Below are 25,830 nucleotides of genomic sequence, written 5' to 3'. Positions count from 1 at the left end.
CAAGCTCCTTCCTCTAGAGAACAGTGTTAGCAGACTGAAAAACAACAAGCTCCTTCCTCTAGAGAACAGTGTTAGCAGACTGAAAAACAACAAGCTCCTTCCTCTAGAGAACTGTGTTAGCAGACTGAAAAACAACAAGCTCCTTCCTCTAGAGAACAGTGTTAACAGACTGAAAAACAACAAGCTCCTTCCTCTAGAGAATAGTGTTAGCAGACTGAAAGACAACAAGCTCCTTCCTCTAGAGAACAGTGTTAGCAGACTGAAAAACAACAAGCTCCTTCCTCTAGAGAACAGTGTTAGCAGACTGAAAAACAACAAGCTCCTTCCTCTAGAGAACAGTGTTAGCAGACTGAAAAACAACAAGCTCCTTCCTCTAGAGAACAGTGTTAGCAGACTGAAAAACAACAAGCTCCTTCCTCTAGAGAACAGTGTTAGCAGACTGAAAAACAACAAGCTCCTTCCTCTAGAGAACTGTGTTAGCAGACTGAAAAACAACAAGCTCCTTCCTCTAGAGAACAGTGTTAACAGACTGAAAAACAACAAGCTCCTTCCTCTAGAGAACAGTGTTAGCAGACTGAAAGACAACAAGCTCCTTCCTCTAGAGAACAGTGTTAGCAGACTGAAAAACAACAAGCTCCTTCCTCTAGAGAACAGTGTTAGCAGACTGAAAAACAACAAGCTCCTTCCTCTAGAGAACAGTGTTAGCAGACTGAAAAACAACAAGCTCCTTCCTCTAGAGAACTGTGTTAGCAGACTGAAAAACAACAAGCTCCTTCCTCTAGAGAACAGTGTTAGCAGACTGAAAAACAACAAGCTCCTTCCTCTAGAGAACAGTGTTAGCAGACTGAAAGACAACAAGCTCCTTCCTCTAGAGAACAGTGTTAGCAGACTGAAAAACAACAAGCTCCTTCCTCTAGAGAACAGTGTTAGCAGACTGAAAAACAACAAGCTCCTTCCTCTAGAGAACAGTGTTAGCAGACTGAAAAACAACAAGCTCCTTCCTCTAGAGAACAGTGTTAGCAGACTGAGGACAACAAGCTCCTTCCTCTAATATATAGGGTTTCCATCCCCAGAGAGCAGGGTTGGAATGTCTGTCTGTCTGTCTGTTAGCTGAGAGAGAGAGAGAGAGAGAGAGAGCAGCCACAGGATTGGAGTGTCTGTCTGTCTGTCTGTCTGTCTGTCTGTCTGTTAGCTGAGAGAGAGAGAGAGAGAGAGAGAGAGAGCAGCCACAGGGTGGGAGTGTCTGTCTGTCTGTTAGTTAGCTGAGAGAGAGAGAGAGAGAGAGAGAGAGAGAGAGAGAGAGAGAGAGCAGCCACGGGGTTGGAGTGTCTGTCTGCCTGTCTGTCTGTCTGTCTGTCTGTCTGTCTGTTAGTTAGCTGAGAGAGAGAGAGAGAGAGAGAGAGAGAGAGAGAGAGAGCAGCCACAGGGTTCGAGTGTCTGTCTGTCTGTCTGTCTGTCTATCTGTCTGTCTGTCTGTCTGTCTGTCTGTCTGTCTGGATGGTTGTCTGTTAGTTAGCTGAGAGAGAGAGAGCAGACGCAGGGTTGGAGTATCTGTCTGTCTGTCTGTCTGTCTGTCTGTCTGTCTGGCTGGCTGGCTGGCTGTCTGTTAGCTGAGAGAGAGAGACGAGGAAGAGGAGGAGGAGGAGGAGGAGGAGGAGGAGGAAGAAGAGTGGCGTATACGTTACCACTGAAGGTTTATTCCCAGACTCCTCCTTCAAACAAAAAGCGATGGCATGCTGGATGAGGATGGCAGAGAGAAGGACAGGCGTAAACACCCACGGGTCGCCATGGGAACTGCCATACACAGTCACGTGACGAGGGGCAGGCGGGGGACAGGGGGGTTGAGGAGGGGGAGGGGGGGGGGAGCAGAGATACATTAAGGTAAGAACCCCCTTCTCACCTCCCCACGATGCACAGAGAGAAGTTTCCCCTCGGTACAGATCTAGGATCAGTTTCCCCTAGGTACAGATCTAGGATCAGTTTCCCCTCCCCCAATCCTTAATCATTAGTGGGGAAAATGCACAAACTGACCAAAGATCAGTCCGGAACTTCGCCCTACTCTAGCCCCATCACCCCCTCCACCATCTACACGGAGTGTACAAAACATTAGGAACACCTTCCTTCTACATTACATGTGTTGTCCCATTTTGTCTCAATTCATCAGGGAATGGACTCTGCAAGGTGGTGAAAGCATTCCAACGGGGTGCTGGTCCATGTTGACTCTGCAAGGTGGTGAAAACATTCAAACGAGGTGCTGGTCCATGTTGACTCTGCAAGGTGGTGAAAGCATTCCAACGGGGTGCTGGTCCATGTTGACTCTGCAAGGTGGTGAAAACATTCCAATGGGGTGCTGGTCCATGTTGACTCTGCAAGGTGTGGAAAACATTCCAACGGGGTGCTGGTCCATGTTGACTCTGCAAGGTGGTGAAAACATTCCAACGGGGTGCTGGTCCATGTTGACTCTGCAAGGTGGTGAAAACATTCCAACGGGGTGCTGGTCCATGTTGACTCTGCAAGGTGGTGAAAACATTCCAACGGGGTGCTGGTCCATGTTGACTCTGCAAGGTGGTGAAAGCATTCCAACGGGGTGCTGGTCCATGTTGACTCTGCAAGGTGGTGAAAGCATTCCAACGGGGTGCTGGTCCATGTTGACTCTGCAAGGTGGTGAAAGCATTCCAACGGGGTGCTGGTCCATGTTGACTCTGCAAGGTGGTGAAAACATTCCAACGGGGTGCTGGTCCATGTTGACTCTGCAAGGTGGTGAAAGCATTCCAACGGGGTGCTGGTCCATGTTGACTCTGCAAGGTGTGGAAAACATTCCAAGGGGTGCTGGTCCATGTTGACTCTGCAAGGTGTGGAAAGCATTCCAACGGGGTGCTGGTCCATGTTGACTCTGCAAGGTAGTGAAAGCATTCCAACGGGGTGCTGGTCCATGTTGACTCTGCAAGGTGTGGAAAGCATTCCAATGGGGTGCTGGTCCATGTTGACTCTGCAAGGTGGTGAAAACATTCCAACGGGGTGCTGGTCCATGTTGACTCTGCAAGGTGGTGAAAACATTCCAACGGGGTGCTGGTCCATGTTGACTCCAATGCTTCCTACAGTTGTGTTGAGTTGGCTGGATGTCCTTTGGGTGGTGGACCATTCTTGATACACAGGGGAAACTGTTGAGCGTGAAAAACCCAGCAGCGTTGCAGTTCTTGACACAAACTCTGTGACCCTGGTACCTACTACCATACCCCGTTCAAAGGCACTTAAATCTTTTGTCTTGTCCATTCACCCCCTGAATGGCAACACATACACAATCCATGTCTCAATTGTCTCAAGGCTTAAAAATCATTCTTTAACCTGTCTCCTCCCCTTCATCTACACTGGTCGAAGTGGATTTAACAGGTGACATCAATAAGGGATCACAGCTTTCACCTGGATTCACCTGGTCAGTCTCATGGAAAGAGCAGGTGTTCCTAATGTTTTGTCCACTCAGTGTAGAGGTAGATGATGAGAGGTGAGTTGTCCGTAACCACAGGATCAGGGGCTGCAGTCATAAAGCCTCTTAGAGTGCTGATCTAGGATCAGTCCCCTCCTTTTATTCCTTAAGATTTAAGAGGCCAAACTGATCTTAGACCAGCACTCCTACTCTGAGACGCTTCATGAATATGGACCCGCTGTCAGTGACTATAACCTCAGAGGTTCAAAGTTCATAAGGTCAGGGTCATGTATATAGTGTCACACAGCAGGGAGAGAGAGAGAAAGTGGGAAAGAGAGAGCGAGAAAGTGGGAAAGAGAGAGAGAGAAAGTGGGAAAGAGAGAGAGAAAAGAGGAGGAGAAAGAGAAAAGAGGAGAAAGAGAAATAGAAAAGAAGGGGTGGATAGATATAAAGCATTTTGAAAGAGAAACATTATTTACAATGAGGCAGACATATCATGAGAGAGAGAGAAGAGCGAGAGAGGAGAGAGAGAGAGAGAGAGAGAAGAGAGAGATAAAAGAGAGAGAGAAGAGCGAGAGAGGAGAGAGAGAGAGAGAGAGAGAGAGAGGAGAGAGAGATAAAAGAGAGAGAGAGAGAGAGAGAGAGAGAGAGAGAGAGAGAGAGAGAGAGAGAGAGAGAGAGAGAGAGAGAGAGAGAGAGATAAAAGGAGTACACTTACTGGGACCAGTTTCCAGTACCAGCGGGTGGGACACTGCCATACAGAAGCGAGAGATGTGAGAGAGGAGAGAGAGAGAAATAAAAGAGAGAGAGAGAGAGAAGAGAGAGATAAAAGAGAGAGAGAGATAAAAGAGAGAGAGAGAGAAGAGAGAGAGAGAGAGAGAGAGAGAGAAGAGAGAGATAAAAGAGAGAGAGAGAAGAGAGAGATAAAAGAGAGAGAGAGAGAGGAGAGAGATAAAAGAGAGAGAGAGAGAGAGGAGAGAGAGAGCAGTAGAAGTGATACAAACTTTAGGGACACAGCAGTTTAGTCTTTAGTAGCAGTCTTATTTTGATGTTTAGAAATGCTTGCGTGTGTGTGTGTGTATTTATTGACGTGTGTATGTGTATGTGTGTGTGTATGTATGTGTGTATGTGTGTGTGTATGTGTGTGTTTATGTATGTGTGTGTGTTTATGCATGTGTGTGTGCGTGTGTGTGTATGTACTAACTGTTGGTTGAACAGGCTGTGGGTCTGTGCAGGTTGGGACCTCCTCATCCTCAGTGCTCTCTCTCAACTTCTGATTCAACTGCAGAGAGAGACAGACAGTTAGAGACAATCACATGTCCACAGTACTATGGTCCTAATCTAGAATGACCAGGTTGTGTTCTAGAATGCCTTGGACATACGTGTTCTAGAATGACCTGGTTGTGATCTAGAACGTTCTGGTCGTGTTCTAGAATGACCTGGTTGTGATCTAGAACGTTCTGGTTGTGTTCTGGTCGTGTTCTAAAATGACCTGGTTGTGATCTAGAACGTTCTGGTCGTGTTCTGGTCGTGTTCTAGAATGACCTGGTTGTGATCTAGAACGTTCTGGTTGTGTTCTGGTCGTGTTCTAGAATGACCTGGTCGTGTTCTGGGGTTCTATAAAGACCTATTGATGTTCTAAAATGACCTGTTTCTGATCTAGAGCGTTCTGGTTGTTCTTCTGGTCTTGTTCTAGAATGACCTGTAGGGCTGGGAGATAAATCAATATAAATAAAAATCGAGGTAATTACTTCCCTCAATAACAATACCAAAACGTTTAGATACATTTTCGATAACGTCGATATAGAATAATTAGGTCCAGAAGTCACCTCTGTGACGCAGGAGGAACGTGCGGAGAAGTGACAATGTGCACGTGGAGAGGTACACGCCCACTAAACACCACTTAGCACCTGGAGTGATGGAGTCGCCACTATTAACCAGGACAAATGAGTGATGTAGGTGAAAACAGAGGCAGTAATAGCCGTGGAGAAGGAGGAGGAGCAGATTCACCTGGAAGTGGTTTGGCTTTTAGAAGTCCGACAAAGAGCAGAACAATGTTCGGTGAAGATTGTGCCGTAGACGGGTGGCTACCAAGTCTGGTAATACGACAAACCTTTTCACCATCTGAAGCAAAATCACTCTTTGGAACATGCAGGGAGTTTGAGTTTAAAGAGCTGTCTCAGATGGTCAATGAGGGACATGAAAACCCAGCTTCTTCACCACAACTGACAGCTAAAAAGAGAAAAGTCACTGGGTCGTTTTTTATAAAAGCCATTCTCCACCACCACAGGTCTTACTGAAATCCAGCTGGTAGACAAGGAACTCAGCTGTTACCTTCAGTCTCCTGATGCTGACAGTGAATCCACTGGACTGGTGGAAGATCCAACCAAAACACTTTCCCAAAGTCAGCCACCTGGCACAGCGCTACCTGTGCATTCCTGGGACCAGCTCCCCCTCAGAGGGTGTTCTTAGCACAGGTGGCAACATAGTGACCTGCCATAGGGCAGCTTTAAAGCCAGAGACCTTAGACGGGTGGCAACATAGTGACCTGCCATAGGGCAGCTTTAAAGCCAGAGACAGTAGACAGACTTGGCTTTCTGGCTTGTAAGACAACAACTACCCCAACTTCAACAGTTATAATACATATTGACTTGGCTTTCTGGCTTGTAAGACAACAACTACCCCAACTTCAACAGTTATAATACATATTGACTTGGCTTTCTGGCTTGTAAGACAACAACTACCCCAACTTCAACAGTTATAATACATATTGACTTGGCTTTCTGGCTTGTAAAGACAACAACGACCCCAACTTCAACAGATATAATACATATTGACTTGGCTTTCTGGCTTGTATAGACAACAACGACCCCAACTTCAACAGTTATGATACATATTGACTTGGCTTTCTGGCTTGTATAGACAACAACGACCCCAACTTCAACAGTTATGATACATATTGACTTGGCTTTCTGGCTTGTAAAGACAACAACTACCCCAACTTCAACAGTTATAATACATATTGACTTGGCTTTCTGGCTTGTAAAGACAACAACTACCCCAACTTCAACAGATATAATACATATTGACTTGGCTTTCTGGCTTGTAAAGACAACAACTACCCCAACTTCAACAGTTATGATACATATTGACTTGGCTTTCTGGCTTGTAAAGACAACAACTACCCCAACTTCAACAGATATAATACATATTGACTTGGCTTTCTGGCTTGTAAGACAACAACTACCCCAACTTCAACAGTTATAATACATATTGACTTGGCTTTCTGGCTTGTAAAGACAACAACTACCCCAACTTCAACAGATATAATACATATTGACTTGGCTTTCTGGCTTGTAAAGACAACAACTACCCCAACTTCAACAGTTATAATACATATTGACTTGGCTTTCTGGCTTGTAAGACAACAACGACCCCAACTTCAACAGTTATAATACATATTGACTTGGCTTTCTGGCTTGTAAAGACAACAACGACCCCAACTTCAACAGATATAATACATATTGACTTGGCTTTCTGGCTTGTAAAGACAACAACTACCCCAACTTCAACAGTTATAATACATATTGACTTGGCTTTCTGGCTTGTAAAGACAACAACGACCCCAACTTCAACAGATATAATACATATTGACTTGTCTTTCTGGCTTGTAAAGACAACAACGACCCCAACTTCAACAGATATAATACATATTGACTTGGCTTTCTGGCTTATTAGACAACAACTACCCCAACTTCAACAGATATAATACATATTGACTTGGCTTTCTGGCTTATTAGACAACAACTACCCCAACTTCAACAGATATAATACATATTGACTTGGCTTTCTGGCTTATTAGACAACAACTACCCCAACTTCAACAGGTATAATACATATTGACTTGGCTTTCTGGCTTGTAAAGACAACAACGACCCCAACTTCAACAGTTATAATACATATTGACTTGGCTTTCTGGCTTGTAAAGACAACAACTACCCCAACTTCAACAGATATAATACATATTGACTTGGCTTTCTGGCTTATTAGACAACAACTACCCCAACTTCAACAGATATAATACATATTGACTTGGCTTTCTGGCTTATTAGACAACAACTACCCCAACTTCAACAGATATAATACATATTGACTTGGCTTTCTGGCTTGTAAAGACAACAACTACCCCAACTTCAACAGATATAATACATATTGACTTGGCTTTCTGGCTTGTAAAGACAACAACGACCCCAACTTCAACAGTTATAATACATATTGACTTGGCTTTCTGGCTTGTAAAGACAACAACTACCCCAACTTCAACAGATATAATACATATTGACTTGGCTTTCTGGCTTGTAAAGACAACAACGACCCCAACTTCAACAGTTATGATACATATTGACTTGGCTTTCTGGCTTGTAAAGACAACAACGACCCCAACTTCAACAGATATAATACATATTGACTTGGCTTTCTGGCTTATAAGACAACAACTACCCCAACTTCAACAGATATAATACATATTGACTTGGCTTTCTGGCTTGTAAAGACAACAACTACCCCAACTTCAACAGTTATGATACATATTGACTTGTCTTTCTGGCTTGTAAAGACAACAACGACCCCAACTTCAACAGATATAATACATATTGACTTGGCTTTCTGGCTTATTAGACAACAACTACCCCAACTTCAACAGATATAATACATATTGACTTGGCTTTCTGGCTTATTAGACAACAACTACCCCAACTTCAACAGATATAATACATATTGACTTGGCTTTCTGGCTTGTAAAGACAACAACGACCCCAACTTCAACAGTTATAATACATATTGACTTGGCTTTCTGGCTTGTAAAGACAACAACTACCCCAACTTCAACAGATATAATACATATTGACTTGGCTTTCTGGCTTATAAAGACAACAACTACCCCAACTTCAACAGATATAATACATATTGACTTGGCTTTCTGGCTTGTAAAGACAACAACGACCCCAACTTCAACAGTTATAATACATATTGACTTGGCTTTCTGGCTTGTAAAGACAACAACTACCCCAACTTCAACAGATATAATACATATTGACTTGGCTTTCTGGCTTGTAAAGACAACAACTACCCCAACTTCAACAGTTATAATACATATTGACTTGGCTTTCTGGCTTGTAAAGACAACAACTACCCCAACTTCAACAGATATAATACATATTGACTTGGCTTTCTGGCTTGTAAAGACAACAACTACCCCAACTTCAACAGTTATAATACATATTGACTTGGCTTTCTGGCTTGTAAAGACAACAACTACCCCAACTTCAACAGTTATAATACATATTGACTTGGCTTTCTGGCTTATTAGACAACAACTACCCCAACTTCAACAGTTATAATACATATTGACTTGGCTTTCTGGCTTGTAAAGACAACAACGACCCCAACTTCAACAGATATAATACATATTGACTTGGCTTTCTGGCTTGTAAAGACAACAACTACCCCAACTTCAACAGATATAATACATATTGACTTGGCTTTCTGGCTTGTAAAGACAACAACTACCCCAACTTCAACAGATATAATACATATTGACTTGGCTTTCTGGCTTGTAAAGACAACAACGACCCCAACTTCAACAGATATAATACATATTGACTTGGCTTTCTGGCTTGTAAAGACAACAACTACCCCAACTTCAACAGATATAATACATATTGACTTGGCTTTCTGGCTTGTAAAGACAACAACTACCCCAACTTCAACAGATATAATACATATTGACTTGGCTTTCTGGCTTATTAGACAACAACGACCCCAACTTCAACAGTTATAATACATATTGACTTGGCTTTCTGGCTTGTAAAGACAACAACTACCCCAACTTCAACAGATATAATACATATTGACTTGGCTTTCTGGCTTGTAAAGACAACAACTACCCCAACTTCAACAGTTATAATACATATTGACTTGGCTTTCTGGCTTGTTAGACAACAACTACCCCAACTTCAACAGTTATAATACATATTGACTTGGCTTTCTGGCTTGTAAAGACAACAACGACCCCAACTTCAACAGATATAATACATATTGACTTGGCTTTCTGGCTTGTAAGACAACAACGACCCCAACTTCAACAGATATAATACATATTGACTTGTCTTTCTGGCTTGTAAAGACAACAACGACCCCAACTTCAACAGTTATAATACATATTGACTTGGCTTTCTGGCTTGTAAAGACAACAACTACCCCAACTTCAACAGTTATAATACATATTGACTTGGCTTTCTGGCTTGTAAAGACAACAACTACCCCAACTTCAACAGATATAATACATATTGACTTGGCTTTCTGGCTTGTAAAGACAACAACTACCCCAACTTCAACAGATATAATACATATTGACTTGGCTTTCTGGCTTGTAAAGACAACAACTACCCCAACTTCAACAGTTATAATACATATTGACTTGGCTTTCTGGCTTATAAGACAACAACTACCCCAACTTCAACAGTTATAATACATATTGACTTGGCTTTCTGGCTTGTAAAGACAACAACTACCCCAACTTCAACAGTTATAATACATATTGACTTGGCTTTCTGGCTTGTAAAGACAACAACTACCCCAACTTCAACAGATATAATACATATTGACTTGGCTTTCTGGCTTATAAGACAACAACTACCCCAACTTCAACAGATATAATACATATTGACTTGGCTTTCTGGCTTATTAGACAACAACTACCCCAACTTCAACAGTTATAATACATATTGACTTGGCTTTCTGGCTTGTAAAGACAACAACTACCCCAACTTCAACAGATATAATACATATTGACTTGGCTTTCTGGCTTGTAAAGACAACAACGACCCCAACTTCAACAGATATAATACATATTGACTTGGCTTTCTGGCTTGTAAAGACAACAACGACCCCAACTTCAACAGTTATAATACATATTGACTTGGCTTTCTGGCTTGTAAAGACAACAACTACCCCAACTTCAACAGATATAATACATATTGACTTGGCTTTCTGGCTTGTTAGACAACAACGACCCCAACTTCAACAGATATAATACATATTGACTTGGCTTTCTGGCTTGTAAAGACAACAACTACCCCAACTTCAACAGATATAATACATATTGACTTGTCTTTCTGGCTTGTAAAGACAACAACTACCCCAACTTCAACAGATATAATACATATTGACTTGGCTTTCTGGCTTGTAAAGACAACAACGACCCCAACTTCAACAGATATAATACATATTGACTTGGCTTTCTGGCTTGTAAAGACAACAACTACCCCAACTTCAACAGATATAATACATATTGACTTGGCTTTCTGGCTTGTAAAGACAACAACGACCCCAACTTCAACAGATATAATACATATTGACTTGTCTTTCTGGCTTGTAAAGACAACAACTACCCCAACTTCAACAGATATAATACATATTGACTTGTCTTTCTGGCTTGTAAAGACAACAACTACCCCAACTTCAACAGTTATAATACATATTGACTTGGCTTTCTGGCTTGTATAGACAACAACTACCCCAACTTCAACAGATATAATACATATTGACTTGGCTTTCTGGCTTGTAAAGACAACAACTACCCCAACTTCAACAGTTATAATACATATTGACTTGGCTTTCTGGCTTGTTAGACAACAACTACCCCAACTTCAACAGATATAATACATTTTGACTTGGCTTTCTGGCTTATAAGACAACAACTACCCCAACTTCAACAGATATAATACATTTTGACTTGGCTTTCTGGCTTATTAGACAACAACTACCCCAACTTCAACAGATATAATACATATTGACTTGGCTTTCTGGCTTGTAAAGACAACAACGACCCCAACTTCAACAGATATAATACATATTGACTTGGCTTTCTGGCTTGTAAAGACAACAACTACCCCAACTTCAACAGTTATAATACATATTGACTTGGCTTTCTGGCTTGTAAAGACAACAACTACCCCAACTTCAACAGATATAATACATATTGACTTGGCTTTCTGGCTTGTAAAGACAACAACTACCCCAACTTCAACAGATATAATACATATTGACTTGGCTTTCTGGCTTATTAGACAACAACTACCCCAACTTCAACAGATATAATACATATTGACTTGGCTTTCTGGCTTGTAAAGACAACAACGACCCCAACTTCAACAGATATAATACATATTGACTTGGCTTTCTGGCTTATTAGACAACAACTACCCCAACTTCAACAGTTATAATACATATTGACTTGGCTTTCTGGCTTGTAAAGACAACAACGACCCCAACTTCAACAGTTATAATACATATTGACTTGGCTTTCTGGCTTGTAAAGACAACAACGACCCCAACTTCAACAGATATAATACATATTGACTTGGCTTTCTGGCTTGTAAGACAACAACTACCCCAACTTCAACAGATATAATACATATTGACTTGGCTTTCTGGCTTATAAGACAACCACGACCCCAACTTCAACAGATATAATACATATTGACTTGGCTTTCTGGCTTGTAAAGACAACAACGACCCCAACTTCAACAGATATAATACATATTGACTTGGCTTTCTGGCTTATTAGACAACAACTACCCCAACTTCAACAGTTATAATACATATTGACTTGGCTTTCTGGCTTGTAAAGACAACAACTACCCCAACTTCAACAGATATAATACATATTGACTTGGCTTTCTGGCTTGTAAGACAACAACTACCCCAACTTCAACAGATATAATACATATTGACTTGGCTTTCTGGCTTATTAGACAACAACTACCCCAACTTCAACAGATATAATACATATTGACTTGGCTTTCTGGCTTGTAAAGACAACAACTACCCCAACTTCAACAGATATAATACATATTGACTTGGCTTTCTGGCTTGTAAAGACAACAACGACCCCAACTTCAACAGTTATAATACATATTGACTTGGCTTTCTGGCTTGTAAAGACAACAACGACCCCAACTTCAACAGATATAATACATATTGACTTGTCTTTCTGGCTTGTAAAGACAACAACTACCCCAACTTCAACAGATATAATACATATTGACTTGGCTTTCTGGCTTGTAAAGACAACAACTACCCCAACTTCAACAGATATAATACATATTGACTTGGCTTTCTGGCTTGTAAAGACAACAACTACCCCAACTTCAACAGATATAATACATATTGACTTGGCTTTCTGGCTTGTAAAGACAACAACGACCCCAACTTCAACAGTTATAATACATATTGACTTGGCTTTCTGGCTTGTAAAGACAACAACGACCCCAACTTCAACAGTTATAATACATATTGACTTGGCTTTCTGGCTTGTAAAGACAACAACGACCCCAACTTCAACAGTTATAATACATATTGACTTGGCTTTCTGGCTTGTAAAGACAACAACGACCCCAACTTCAACAGATATAATACATATTGACTTGGCTTTCTGGCTTGTAAAGACAACAACTACCCCAACTTCAACAGTTATAATACATATTGACTTGGCTTTCTGGCTTGTAAAGACAACAACTACCCCAACTTCAACAGTTATGATACATATTGACTTGCACTATTAGTTTTTTATTTTTGTATTTCCTGCTCATGACTTGTAAGGGTTTACAGCTTTAAAAAAAAGTGGAGTTAAAATGTTATTTGTGAGTTCTACTTCTGACAATAAATAAGAAGCAAAGTGTTCAGGCAGGCTTGAGTCTGAAGCAGATATGCACCTTTAAAACATTATTTGATTAATATCATGATAATTATTGTTCCTGAATGAAAAAAAAATATATATATATATTGTGATAATTTATTTGCCATATCGCCCAGCCCTAATGACCTGGTTGTGTTCTAGAATGACCTGGTTGTGTTCTAGAATGACCTGGTCATTTTCTGGTTGTGTTCTAGAATGACCTGGTTGTGTTCTAGAATGACCTGGTCATTTTCTGGTTGTGTTCTAGAATGACCTGGTTGTGTTCTAGAATGACCTGGTTGTGTTCTAGAATGACCTGGTCATTTTCTGGTTGTGTTCTAGAATAACCTGGTTGTGTTCTAGAATGACCTGGTTGTGTTCTAGAATGACCTGGTTGTGTTCTAGAATGACCTGGTTGTGTTCTAGAATGACCTGGTTGTGTTCTAGAATGACCTGGTTGTGTTCTAGAATGACCTGGTTGTGTTCTAGAATGACCTGGTTGGTTGTGTTCTAAAATGACCTGGTTATGTTCTAGAATGACCTGGTTGTGTTCTAGAATGACCTGGTCATTTTCTGGTTGTGTTCTAGAATGACCTGGTTGTGTTCTAGAATGACCTGGTCATTTTCTGGTTGTGTTCTAGAATGACCTGGTTGTGTTCTAGAATGACCTGGTTGTGTTCTAGAATGACCTGGTTGTGTTCTAGAATGACCTGGTTGTGTTCTAGAATGACCTGGTTGTGTTCTAGAATGACCTGGTTGTGTTCTAGAATGACCTGGTCATTTTCTGGTTGTGTTCGAGAATGACCTGGTTGTGTTCTAGAATGACCTGGTTGTGTTCTAGAATGACCTGGTTGTGTTCTAGAATGACCTGGTCATTTTCTGGTTGTGTTCTAGAATGACCTGGTTGTGTTCTAGAATGACCTGGTTGTGTTCTAGAATGACCTGGTCATTTTCTGGTTGTGTTCTAGAATGACCTGGTTGTGTTCTAGAATGACCTGGTCATTTTCTGGTTGTGTTCTAGAATGACCTGGTTGTGTTCTAGAATGACCTGGTTGTGTTCTAGAATGACCTGGTTGTGTTCTAGAATGACCTGGTTGTGTTCTAGAATGACCTGGTCATTTTCTGGTTGTGTTCGAGAATGACCTGGTTGTGTTCTAGAATGACCTGGTCATTTTCTGGTTGTGTTCTGGTCTTACCCGGTTAACCCAGAAGAGGAGGGCATTCTCCCACGGAGCCCCGCCTCCCATTTTCTCTGCCTCTGCAGTCATCTTAACCTTGCCCACCGTCTCCATGGCAGCCAGTGACATCAGCGAGTCAATCAGGACCAGGTGGGCCCTCTAGACCAATCAGACAGAGAGAAGCAGACCATGAGCCAATCATGAGAAAGCAAAGGATCAACAATAGGAGTACCATTAGGGTTACACACACACACACACACACACACACACACACACACACACACACAGTAACACACACACACTGTAACACACACACACTGTAACACATACACACACACACTGTAACACACACTCACACACACACACACACACACACACACACACACACACACACACACACACACACACACACACACACACACACTGTAACACACACTCACACACACTGTAACACACATTCACACACACACTGACACACACACACACTGTAACACACAAACTCACACACACACAGACACTGTAACTCACACACTGTAACACACACTGTAACACACACACACTGTAACACACACACACACTCTGTAACACACACACACACTGTAACACACACACACACTAACACACACACACTGTAACACACACACACACACACTCACACACACACACTCACACACACACTGTAACACACCGTCTTGATGGGCGTGTGGCTGAGGTCTTCCTCTGTGATGGCCACATCCTGGTCTCTGGGCTCCAGGCCCCTCTTGGTGAGGAGCTGCAGAAGTGTGGAGTTGTCCCCTGGGGGCCCCTGAGGAGCGGGCTGGGAGACCCCGTGGAGCAGGGCCTGGGTCCTACAGTACAGCTCAGGGGACAGGAGTAGCTGGGAGACAGAGGGCTTGAGGTGCTCCTGCTCATACTTGTCTCTGTACAGAGGCTCTCGCAGCTCCACCGGGACATTCTCTATGGTGGATGAGAGGGGTAAACAATGAGGAACTGTAGAACTACCTGAACATTCTCTATGGTGGATGAGAGGGGTAAACAATGAGGAACCGTAGAACTACCTGGACATTCTCTACAGGGAGACAGAGGACAACCTATAGAGTTAGAACTGTAGAACTACATGAACATTCTCTACAGGGAGACAGAGGACAACCTATAGAGTTAGAACTGTATAACTACCTGAACATTCTCTACAGGGAGACAGAGGACAACCTATAGAGTTAGAACTGTAGAACTACCTGAACATTCTCTACAGGGAGACAGAGGACAACCTATAGAGTTAGAACTGTAGAACTACCTGAACATTCTCTACGGGGAGACAGAGGACAACCTATAGAGTTAGAACTGTAGAACTACCTGAACATTCTCTACAGGGAGACAGAGGACAACCTATAGAGTTAGAACTGTAGAACTACCTGAACATTCTCTACAGGGAGGCAGGACAACCTATAGAGTTAGAACTGTAGAACTACCTGAACATTCTCTACAGGGAGACAGAGGACAACCTATAGAGTTAGAACTGTAGAACTACCTGAACATTCTCTACAGGGAGACAGAGGACAACCTATAGAGTTAGAACTGTAGAACTACCTGAACATTCTCTACAGGGAGACAGGACAACCTATAGAGTTAGAACTGTAGAACTACCTGAACATTCTCTACAGGGAGACAGAGGACAACCTATAGAGTTAGAACTGTAGAACTACCTGAACATTCTCTACAGGGAGACAGAGGACAACCTATAGAGTTAGAACTGTAGAACTACCTGAACATTCTCTACAGGGAGACAGAGGACAACCTATAGAGTTAGAACTGTAGAACTACCTGAACATTCTCCGCCCCCCCCCCCCCCCCCTCTATCTCACTCTCTCCCACTCTCAATCAGTTACTACAGAGAGAAAGAAAGGATGAAAGAGTGAATGTACAGACTCTCTCCCTCCTCATCTCTCTCGCTCTAGACAGGCATATCACACAGAGGACAGATATAATGTCATTATCTGCATGAACAACTCAGCCAGGCGACAGTGTGTGTGTGTGTGTGTGTGTGTGTGTGTGTGTGTGTGTGTGTGTGTGTGTGTGTGTGTGTGTGTGTGTGTGTGTGTGTTTCCTCTCTGGCAGTCAGACGAGATGGACTCAGCTTAGAGCTCTTGCACACAACACCAAGAGTGGACCACATTCTGCGGCATGGCACTGCAACACACACATCCCTCGGCTGAGCTCAGTGACCCATATCCCTCTGCTGCTCTAGGAGAGGGAAGGATGATCTGAGAGATTGGAGCAGCTCTCCCACTGACAAGGAAGAAAGAAATATCTAACTCTGGACTGGACTACTCCCCTCCTCCTCTCTCCTCTCCTCCTCTTCTCCTTTCTCTCTTGGAGTCGGCTCCAAGAAGAAAGAGAGAGGACAATAATTCCAGGTGGGCTGTTGAGAGAGGGAGCAAGGGGAAGAAGGAGAGGAATCTGATCGAGGCTGCGTCTGATTGGCTGTAAACATAGTGTGTCCTTTGTTATCAGCAGGACTATGGTCCTTGACACACACACACAAACACACATACATACACACACACACACACACACACACACACGCACAAACATACACACACAAACACAAGCACACTAAACTATAGTAGATTCAACTCTGTGTGTTCAAGCTACAGAACACTGGAGATAAATGGAACGCTGGTTGCCATGGGAACGGCAGAAGAGGAGAAAGCCATTCCGTCTCAATCAAAAGGAATGACTGTGGCTCTGGACTGTGGCTCAGCAGGGCCCAGCTAACCCAATTAGCATCATTGCTAATCTAATCCAGTAGAAACAGGTTAAGAATGCTAAAACAGCAGAAACACACACAGGGCAGAGGAGGTTCAAAACAAACAGAGGCTTTGACTAAGACTGTATGGCAAGGAGGGTTGTGTACAACATACACAGCTATGTAAAGACCAGTGGAGGCTGCTGAGGGGAGGACGGCTCATAATAATGGCCGGAACGGAGCAAATGGAATGTCACCAAACACATGGAAACCATGGAAACCATGTGTTTGATGTATTTGATACCATTCCACTGATTCTGCTCCATCCATTACCACAAGCCCTTCTTCCCCAATTAAGGTGCCACCAAGCTCCTGTGGTAAAGACACACACACATGCAAATACACACACACACACACACACACAATGGATCCTAAACTAAACACACACAATGGAATGTGTTCATTAACACAAAGGGGAAGAAGGAGAGGAATCTGACCGAGGCTGCATCTGATAGGGCACACTATGTTTACAGCCATTGTTATCAGCAGGACTATGGTCCTTGACACACACACACACAGAAACACACACGCACACACACACACACACAGAAACACACACATACAGAAACACACACACACAGAAACACACACCAACAGAAACACACACACACACACAGAAACACACACAGAGAAACACACACACACAGAAACACACACACACACAGAAACACGCACACACAGAAACACACACACACACAGAAACACACACAGAAACACACACAGAAACACACACACACACACAGAAACACACACAGAAACACACACAGAAACACACACACACACAGAAACACACACAGAAACACACACAGAAACACACACACACACACAGAAACACACACACATCATGTCTGGCACAGGATCCTCTATTGATCTGTTATAGATTTAGAAGTCACTTAACCTCCATGAAGACACTTACTTTAACAGTTTACACTATAATACCAATGTTACAGTGCAAGACAGAGTGCATCTGTGCATCAGTGTGTGTGCCAGATGTTGACGTTTGTTTTCCAACTTCCGCATTGGCTGCTGACTGAGATTTCTGTCGGGAATAGGCTACTAACAACATACATCAGGTAGCCTTCAACATACCTCAGGTAGCCTTCTACATACATCAGGTAGCCTTCAACAAACGTTAGGTAGCCTTCTACATACATCAGGTAGCCTTCAACAAACGTTAGGTAGCCTTCTACATACGGAAGGTAGCCTTCAACAAACGTCAGGTAGCCTTCTACATACGTCAGGTAGCCTTCAGCCTTCTGCATACGTAATTTAGCCTTCTACATACGTCAGGTAGCCTTCAGCCTTCTACATACGTCAGGTAGCCTTCTACATACGTCAGGTAGCCTTCAACATACGGAAGGTAGCCTTCTACATACGTCAGGTAGCCTTCTACATACGTCAGGTAGCCTTCTACATATGTCAGGTAGCCTTCAACAAACGTCAGGTAGCCTTCAACATACACCAGGTAGCCTTCTCCATATGTCAGGTAGCCTTGTACATACGTCAGGTAGCCTTCTACATACGGAAGGTAGCCTTCAACATACGTCAGGTAGCCTTCAACATACACCAGGTAGCCTTCTCCATACGTCAGGTAGCCTTGTACATACGTCAGGTAGCCTTCAACATACACCAGGTAGCCTTGTACATACGTCAGGTAGCCTTCAGCCTTCAACATACCTCAGGTAACCTTCTACATACGTCAGGTAGCCTTCTACATACGCCAGGTAGCCTTCAGCCTTCAACATACAAGGGGTAACCTTCTACATACCTCAGGTAGCCTTCAACATACACCAGCTAGCCTTCAACATACCTCAGGTAGGCTTCAACATACACCAGCTAGCCTTCAACATACCTCAGGTAGGCTTCAACATACACCAGCTAGCCTTCAACATACCTCAGGTAGGCTTCAACATACACCAGCTAGCCTTCAACATACCTCAGGTAGGCTTCAACATATGTCAGGTAGCCTTCAACATACCTCAGGTAGGCTTCAACATACACCAGCTAGCCTTCAACATACCTCAGGTAGGCTTCAACATACACCAGCTAGCCTTCAACATACCTCAGGTAGGCTTCAACATATGTCAGGTAGCCTTCATCATACCTCAGGTAGGCTTCAACATATGTCAGGTAACCTTCTACATATGTCAGGTAACCTTCTACATATGTCAGGTAGCCTTCAACATGAGGGAATCGATACAGTTAAAAGGCTCAAACTCACGATAGACAGGCAGGGTGCTATTGAACGGTCCCACAGGAGTAAATGACACTTTCTCTATTTCCCTAATAACCAATCCTCAGTCCTCTCTCCACCCCAAGACCTCAAGACCACGTTCTGTAGCCACATGTGGATAGAACACTCCCACTTCATCTGGATGGTCCCACATAGATGCTCTACAGACGGCCACACTATCAACAAACTATCTGTTGATAAGCAACTGCTTGCTAAGGTCACGGTTAGGTTTGGAATAAGGGTTAGTGTTAGGGTAAGGGTTAAGGTTAGGGTAAGGGTTAAGGTTAGGGTAAGGGTTAAAGGTTAGGGTTAAGGTTAGGGTAAGGGTTAAGGTTAGGGTAAGGGTTAAGGTTAGGGTTAAGGTTAGGGTTAAGGTTAGGGTAAGGGTTAAGGTTAGGGTAAGGGTTAAGGTTAGGGTAAGGGTTAAGGTTAGGGTTAAGGTTAGGGTTAAGGTTAGGGTAAGGGCTAAGGTTAGGGTTAAGGTTAGGGTAAGGGTTAAGGTTAGGGTTAAGGTTAGGGCTAAGGTTAGGACTAAGGTTAGGGCTAGGGTACGGCTTATGGTTAGGGTTAGGGATAAGGTTAGTGGATAGTTAGTTGAAATGTTGTTGAAATGTTGTTACAAACTATCCAAATAAAGTGTTCCGATAGAACTGCCATGAACAGAGCTGAGGTTATTATGACTCCCTGCTAAAATAAAGGTTACATCAATTATAGGCCTACATGTTCTATATTCTACATGTTCTATATTCTACATGTTCCCTATTCTACATGTTCCCTATTCTACATGTTCTATATTCTACATGTTCTATATTCTACATGTTCCCTATTCTACATGTTCCCTATTCTACATGTTCTATATTCTACGTTCTATATTCTACATGTTCTGTATTCTACATGTTCTATATTCTACATGTTCTGTATTCTACATGTTCTATATTCTACATGTTCTATATTCTACCGGTTCTATATTCTACATGTTCTATATTCTACATGTTCCCTATTCTACATGTTCTATATTCTACATGTTCTATACATTCTATATTCTACATGTTCTATATTCTACATGTTCTATATTCTACATGTTCCCTATTCTACATGTTCTATATTCTACATGTTCTATATTCTACATGTTCCTTATTCTACATGTTCCCTATTCTACATGTTCTATATTCTACATTTTCCCTATTCTACATGTTCCCTATTCTACATGTTCTATATTCTACATGTTCCTTATTCTACATGTTCCCTATTCTACATGTTCTATATTCTACATGTTCTATATTCTACATGTTCCTTATTCTACATGTTCCCTATTCTACATGTTCTATATTCTGTATGTTCTATATTCTACATGTTCCTTATTCTACATGTTCCCTATTCTACATGTTCTATATTCTACATGTTCTATATTCTACATGTTCTATATTCTACATTTTCCCTATTCTACATGTTCCATATTCTTCATGTTCCCTATTCTACATGTTCCCTATTCTACATGTTCCATATTCTTCATGTTCCCTATTCTACATGTTCTATATTCTACATGTCCTCAATTCTACATGTTCCATATTCTACATGTTCTATATTCTACATGTTCTATATTCTACATGTTCCCTATTCTACATGTTCTATATTCTACATGTCCTCAATTCTACATGTTCTATATTCTACAAGTTCCCTATTCTACATGTTCTATATTCTGCATGTTCCCTATTCTACATGTTCTATATTCTACATGTTCCCTATTCTACATGTTCTATATTCTACATGTTCCCTATTCTACATGTTCCCTATTCTACATGTTCTATATTCTACATGTCCTCAATTCTACATGTTCTATATTCTACAAGTTCCCTATTCTACATGTTCTATATTCTGCATGTTCCCTATTCTACATGTTCTATATTCTACAAGTTCCCTATTCTACATGTTCTATATTCTGCATGTTCCCTATTCTACATGTTCTATATTCTACATGTTCCCTATTCTACATGTTCTATATTCTACATGTTCCCTATTCTACATGTTCCATTTTCTACATGTCCCATACTTTACATACATTGTTTTCTACATAGGCAATTTCTATCTGAACGTTCCAAGACGTTGCGTCATACTGCACGCTGCAGAGGACATTACAATTCCACCAAATGGGCGTGTTAACAGGCCTGTAGGCTGACAAAGGGAACCCCCAGGTGCAACTGCCAGGGAAATGTGTAGGCTACATACAAACGATTAGGCGAGATGATATCCTTTCCTCGTCTCCTTTCCTTAATGGTAGGCGTACAATCGCTGATCTGATATAAATTGGCAGGTGAAAGCGACGTGGTTATAATCTATCCACTTCGCCTATCGGTGGTGATGGAAGCTTGTGCCGAAAAAGCCAGAACAGACATATCTGTATGTTCATCGCATGTTATTTTGTGGCAGCTGTATAGCTGTCGTTTAACCACAGGCTATATGAGTGGCAGTGTCACCTTCACACGTTTGTGTCAATCTATAACACAATCTATAAAACACAAGCCATGCATGCGTTTGGCTACGAGAAGGCTGGACCACCGTGATGTAGCCAAGGCGTGTGCGCGTGTAACACTGACACACATATGGAAGGGATATCCATTTAGGCTACCACGCACGCGGTGGCATAGGCCTACACTCATATTAGCCTGATATGTGGCGCGTGCAACACATTTAACGAGCAGATAGGCCTGTTGATCTTGGAGTGTATGTCTATATTATCATCCAGTAGTATTACAGGCCGCGGGATAAATAACAGATTAACTGACGTTAGAAGTATAAGAGGAAGGCGGTGACGCCATCCTCCTCCGCCCAGACCGCTCCACGCGAACCGCTGCCCCTTTGAATCAAGGCCTTCTATTTCTTAACCATTCAGATTTCTGAACCTATAGAATAACCCCATTTAAAATACAAAATAAAAATATGAATGAACAGGTACGCTGTAACATATGGCATTCAACGCGTTCACCTTTGAGAGTGAAATGGCCAAAGAAGCAGTAGCTAACAGCCTCTGATGAAGAGGATAGACGCATATGGGTGTGAGCCTTTGAGATGCTTTGTGTGAGTCGCCTATCACATATAGCTGTAGTCTATAATCAGACACATCGTAACCTTGACAACATAAACTTTTTTCGAATGAAATATAATTATTCCATTATTATTAACAGTACATATCCGTGGTTCTGTCCAATAGACGCCCTGGGAAAAACCTAAACCTCTGTGGCCTGTCAATTTCCCCGTTATAGCCCACGGGCACCGGCCAACTGCATCAATAACGGGAGAAACGTCGCCCAATCGCCCATGATAAATAAAGCCCATTTCACCTGCGGATCCGTATGACTTCGCCAGTAGCCACCGGACGCTGGCGCACACCTTGGCTCGGTTGAAGTCGTACTGATTCAACGGTTTAATCTCCGGTACCGTGAATGTCTTCCTCATCTCACCTGCATCCTCCATAGCCCCACCAGTCCACCCAGCCGTTCCGGGAAGGAAGGATGGAGAGCCGATGAGAGGAAGGGAGAAGGAGTGCACGCGATCTACAAAGAGGGGTGTTACCGCAGCAGCTGCCGGTGAAATAAATCCAAAAATATAACAACAGCGATTTAAATCCTAATTGTTGCGGCGAATAATTAACGGTGACTGCTGTGCTGTGACCGTCTATGTCACCACGGCCTGATAATTAAGGTGTTGGTCCTTATTGCCGCTGCGAGCAATGCGCGGTCACTTGCTGCGTTGGCATCAGTGGGCTTGGGGATGATGGGTTGTAGTGGTATACTGATCCACAGAGACAACCGCATTTCAGGAAATGATTTCCATTCTTTCTGCTCTGCGAAGCTGTTCCATCACAGTAGTCCCCATGCAGTAGACTGCTGCACACGCATCCAGAAGTAGGAGAGCCGCCACACTTTGATTGACCTAGTTTTCAAGTGCTGCTGTAGCCAACGGTCCTGTATGGGGGGTGATAAGGGACATATATAAACCTAGGCAACCGTACCACCTGACATGACACAAACGCCTTAATAACATCTGCGTGACGTCTGCATCGCGTGTTAATGAAAGTCATAATGTGCATAGTTTATATTTGTATGAATTAAAGCTCAACCATAAATGTTAGAAACCTACAATTTTTCCATGCAAGCAGACATTCCTAAGTAGCCACCTTGAACTATAGTGTTGCCTACAGCTTGTGTATTTCCTGTTATCGCTAATGGCCTAGAAAAGATGATGCCCAATCTATAGATAATCTGTCCCTCAACACCTCATGGCATGGTATGTTATCTCGCTGTATACAGATGTAAATGTTGTTAGCCAATCATAGACTGTGTCGTTACCAGTTCCATATCAGACAACCAATAAGAGTTGTGTCCATGGCTCTCAGAGGAGTTCATAGGTGCTATTCGAGATCCTTGGGATGTCCCTTTAGTCGAATAGAACAGTTCATAGACTTTCCCAGAGGGTCCATGCTATTCGGGATCCTTGGGATGTCCATACATCTGTCAAGTATAAATGTAAATTGGTTACGTTTAGTGTTAGTTTAGGGTAAAGACTTCCCAAGGAATCCGAATTGCAGTGACCATTCATAGAGTGAGAGACTGGCGCGGTGTTTGAGAGCTCGGCGACGACACAGACATTCATTTGTTTTGGTTTTTTACAAGTGGCAGAAGTGATTTTCGTGTGTCTGCCCCAGACGGTTTCCTTATTAGAGACAATGAAAATAATTACCAATATGTCCTTGATCCAATTGAGAAGTAAGTAGGCTATATATAAGTTGTGATATCGTTAGAAAATATATAGGTCTACTGAGTTTAAGGAAAATGTGTTTGTTTTTTAAATAAAATTGTTCTGTTGATAACGTATTGTCGAAAGCACTTAGGCAATATTATTTACAGTGTTGATAGTGGAGTAGGCTAGTGTATATTAGTGTAATTTTGTGTGCTAGTATTATTTATTTAATGGATTAATTCAATTGGGGCGGCAGAGTAGCCTAGTGGTTAGAGCGTTGGACTAGTAACCGGAAGGTTGTAAATTCAAATCTCCGAGCTGACAAGGTACAAATCTGTCATTCTGCCCCTGAACAGGCAGTTAACCCACTGTTCCTAGGCTGTCATTGAAAATAAGAATTTGTTCTTAACTAACTTGCCTAGTAAAATAAAGGAAAAAAAAATAAATTGTAAATTAAATAACTACTTTTCACTGAAGATGGGAAACAAGGCATCGAAGACCTAAAATCAGGCCTGACAATATCACAACGTTATCCTAATATAGTGTGGATACAGTCTATTCTACAACAATGTAACTGTAACTGTATTACATTGCATTGCATGCATTATTTATCTAATTGATCAATTCAATTGTAAATGTGGATGGGTACGCTATTTCATACCTTGTACAAGGTAGAGACAGGAGTAGGCTACTTCATTCAGTGAATACTGAATATATTGCTGTCTCTGGGAGAATGTTAATGATGGCTTTTCAGCTGTGGAACTATGGCAACCACAAGTAACCACATCCTCTTCTCTTGTTCAACTACGTTGACGCCACACTAAAAATGACTGTACATAGACCCCTGTGCCCATGTCAGTATAACATGATCCATCCAAGGCCTCTCAGCTGGATGCCTAAAATGTGAGGAATGTAAGCAAGATGCTATGGTGTGTGTGTGTGTGTGTGTGTGTGTGTGTGTGTGTGTGTGTGTGTGTGTGTGTGTGTGTGTGTGTGTGTGTGTGTGTGTGTGTGTGTGTGTGTGTGTGTGTGTGTGTGTGTGTGTGTGTGTGTGTGTGTGTGTGTGTGGATGGAGTTCCAAGTAAATACTTGATAAGATGGTAAAGGAGATAGTGATGAGAGTGAGAGCATACAGAATGAAAATAAAGACCCCTTGGGATCTATAATGAGTGTGGGGGGCCTCTTGTGTCTCCTTTTTGTCAGTTTGAGGATACTACAGTCACGACTGGTGGAGGTTCTTGGAACACTGCGATTTAAGTCTGAGCAGAGGTTGACGAAAACCTTCAAAAGTGGTGGTGTTATGTTGCATGGCATCTTGAATACCAGGCAGATGTTTGAGTACAGAATCAAATGGTGTGAACTTAACAGGTTCAACTTGTTGAGTACACTCTTTGAGAAAGGGGTTCCAACAGGGTTCTTTGGCTGTCACCAAAGGAGAAAACCTTTTGGTTCCAGGTAGAACCCTCTGTGAAATGGAGCCCAGACACAGAAGGTGTTCTACCTGGAACCAAAAAGGCTTCTCCTATGGGGACTTGGGAAGAATCCTGTTAGTTTGTAGATAGCACCTTTTTATCTGAGTGTATATATTGCAGACGTGGTTCCGTAGATATCTGTGAAAAATCAAATTCATAGGTGATGGTGAGTTAAGATAATCAGAAATAATATAAAACATCCCCACTTTTAGCACACATTTGCAAGGAGGCAAAGTAGCCT

At 42.3% G+C, this 25,830-nt stretch overlaps 1 protein-coding gene across 2 annotated transcripts in view; it reads right to left on the bottom strand.

The window, feature by feature from the left end:
* The window catches only part of LOC110487211 (calmodulin-regulated spectrin-associated protein 3), a 48,109-nt gene extending 24,765 nt beyond the window's left edge, over nt 1-23,344 (bottom strand). The window contains exons 1-6 of one of the 2 annotated variants that reach the window (XM_090195126.1): nt 22,719-23,344; nt 15,030-15,298; nt 14,360-14,500; nt 4,629-4,706; nt 4,143-4,175; nt 1,686-1,736 (exon numbers count right to left, since the gene is read on the bottom strand). In XM_090195126.1, the coding sequence (XP_090051252.1) occupies nt 1,686-1,736; nt 4,143-4,175; nt 4,629-4,706; nt 14,360-14,500; nt 15,030-15,298; nt 22,719-22,851 (705 nt within the window). In that variant the 5' untranslated portion in view covers nt 22,852-23,344. The remainder of the gene's footprint in view (nt 1-1,685; nt 1,737-4,142; nt 4,176-4,628; nt 4,707-14,359; nt 14,501-15,029; nt 15,299-22,718) is intronic. The other variant, XM_090195127.1, reaches the window with a different exon arrangement.
* Nucleotides 23,345-25,830: the final 2,486 nt, after the last annotated feature.

This window comes from Oncorhynchus mykiss, chromosome 13 (assembly GCF_057628025.1).
Source record: "Oncorhynchus mykiss isolate SJ-2025 chromosome 13, ASM5762802v1, whole genome shotgun sequence".
NCBI lineage: Eukaryota > Metazoa > Chordata > Actinopteri > Salmoniformes > Salmonidae > Oncorhynchus > Oncorhynchus mykiss.
The sequence above is the reverse complement of the archived record's forward strand: the minus strand, read 5'-3'. Positions and strand labels throughout refer to the sequence as shown.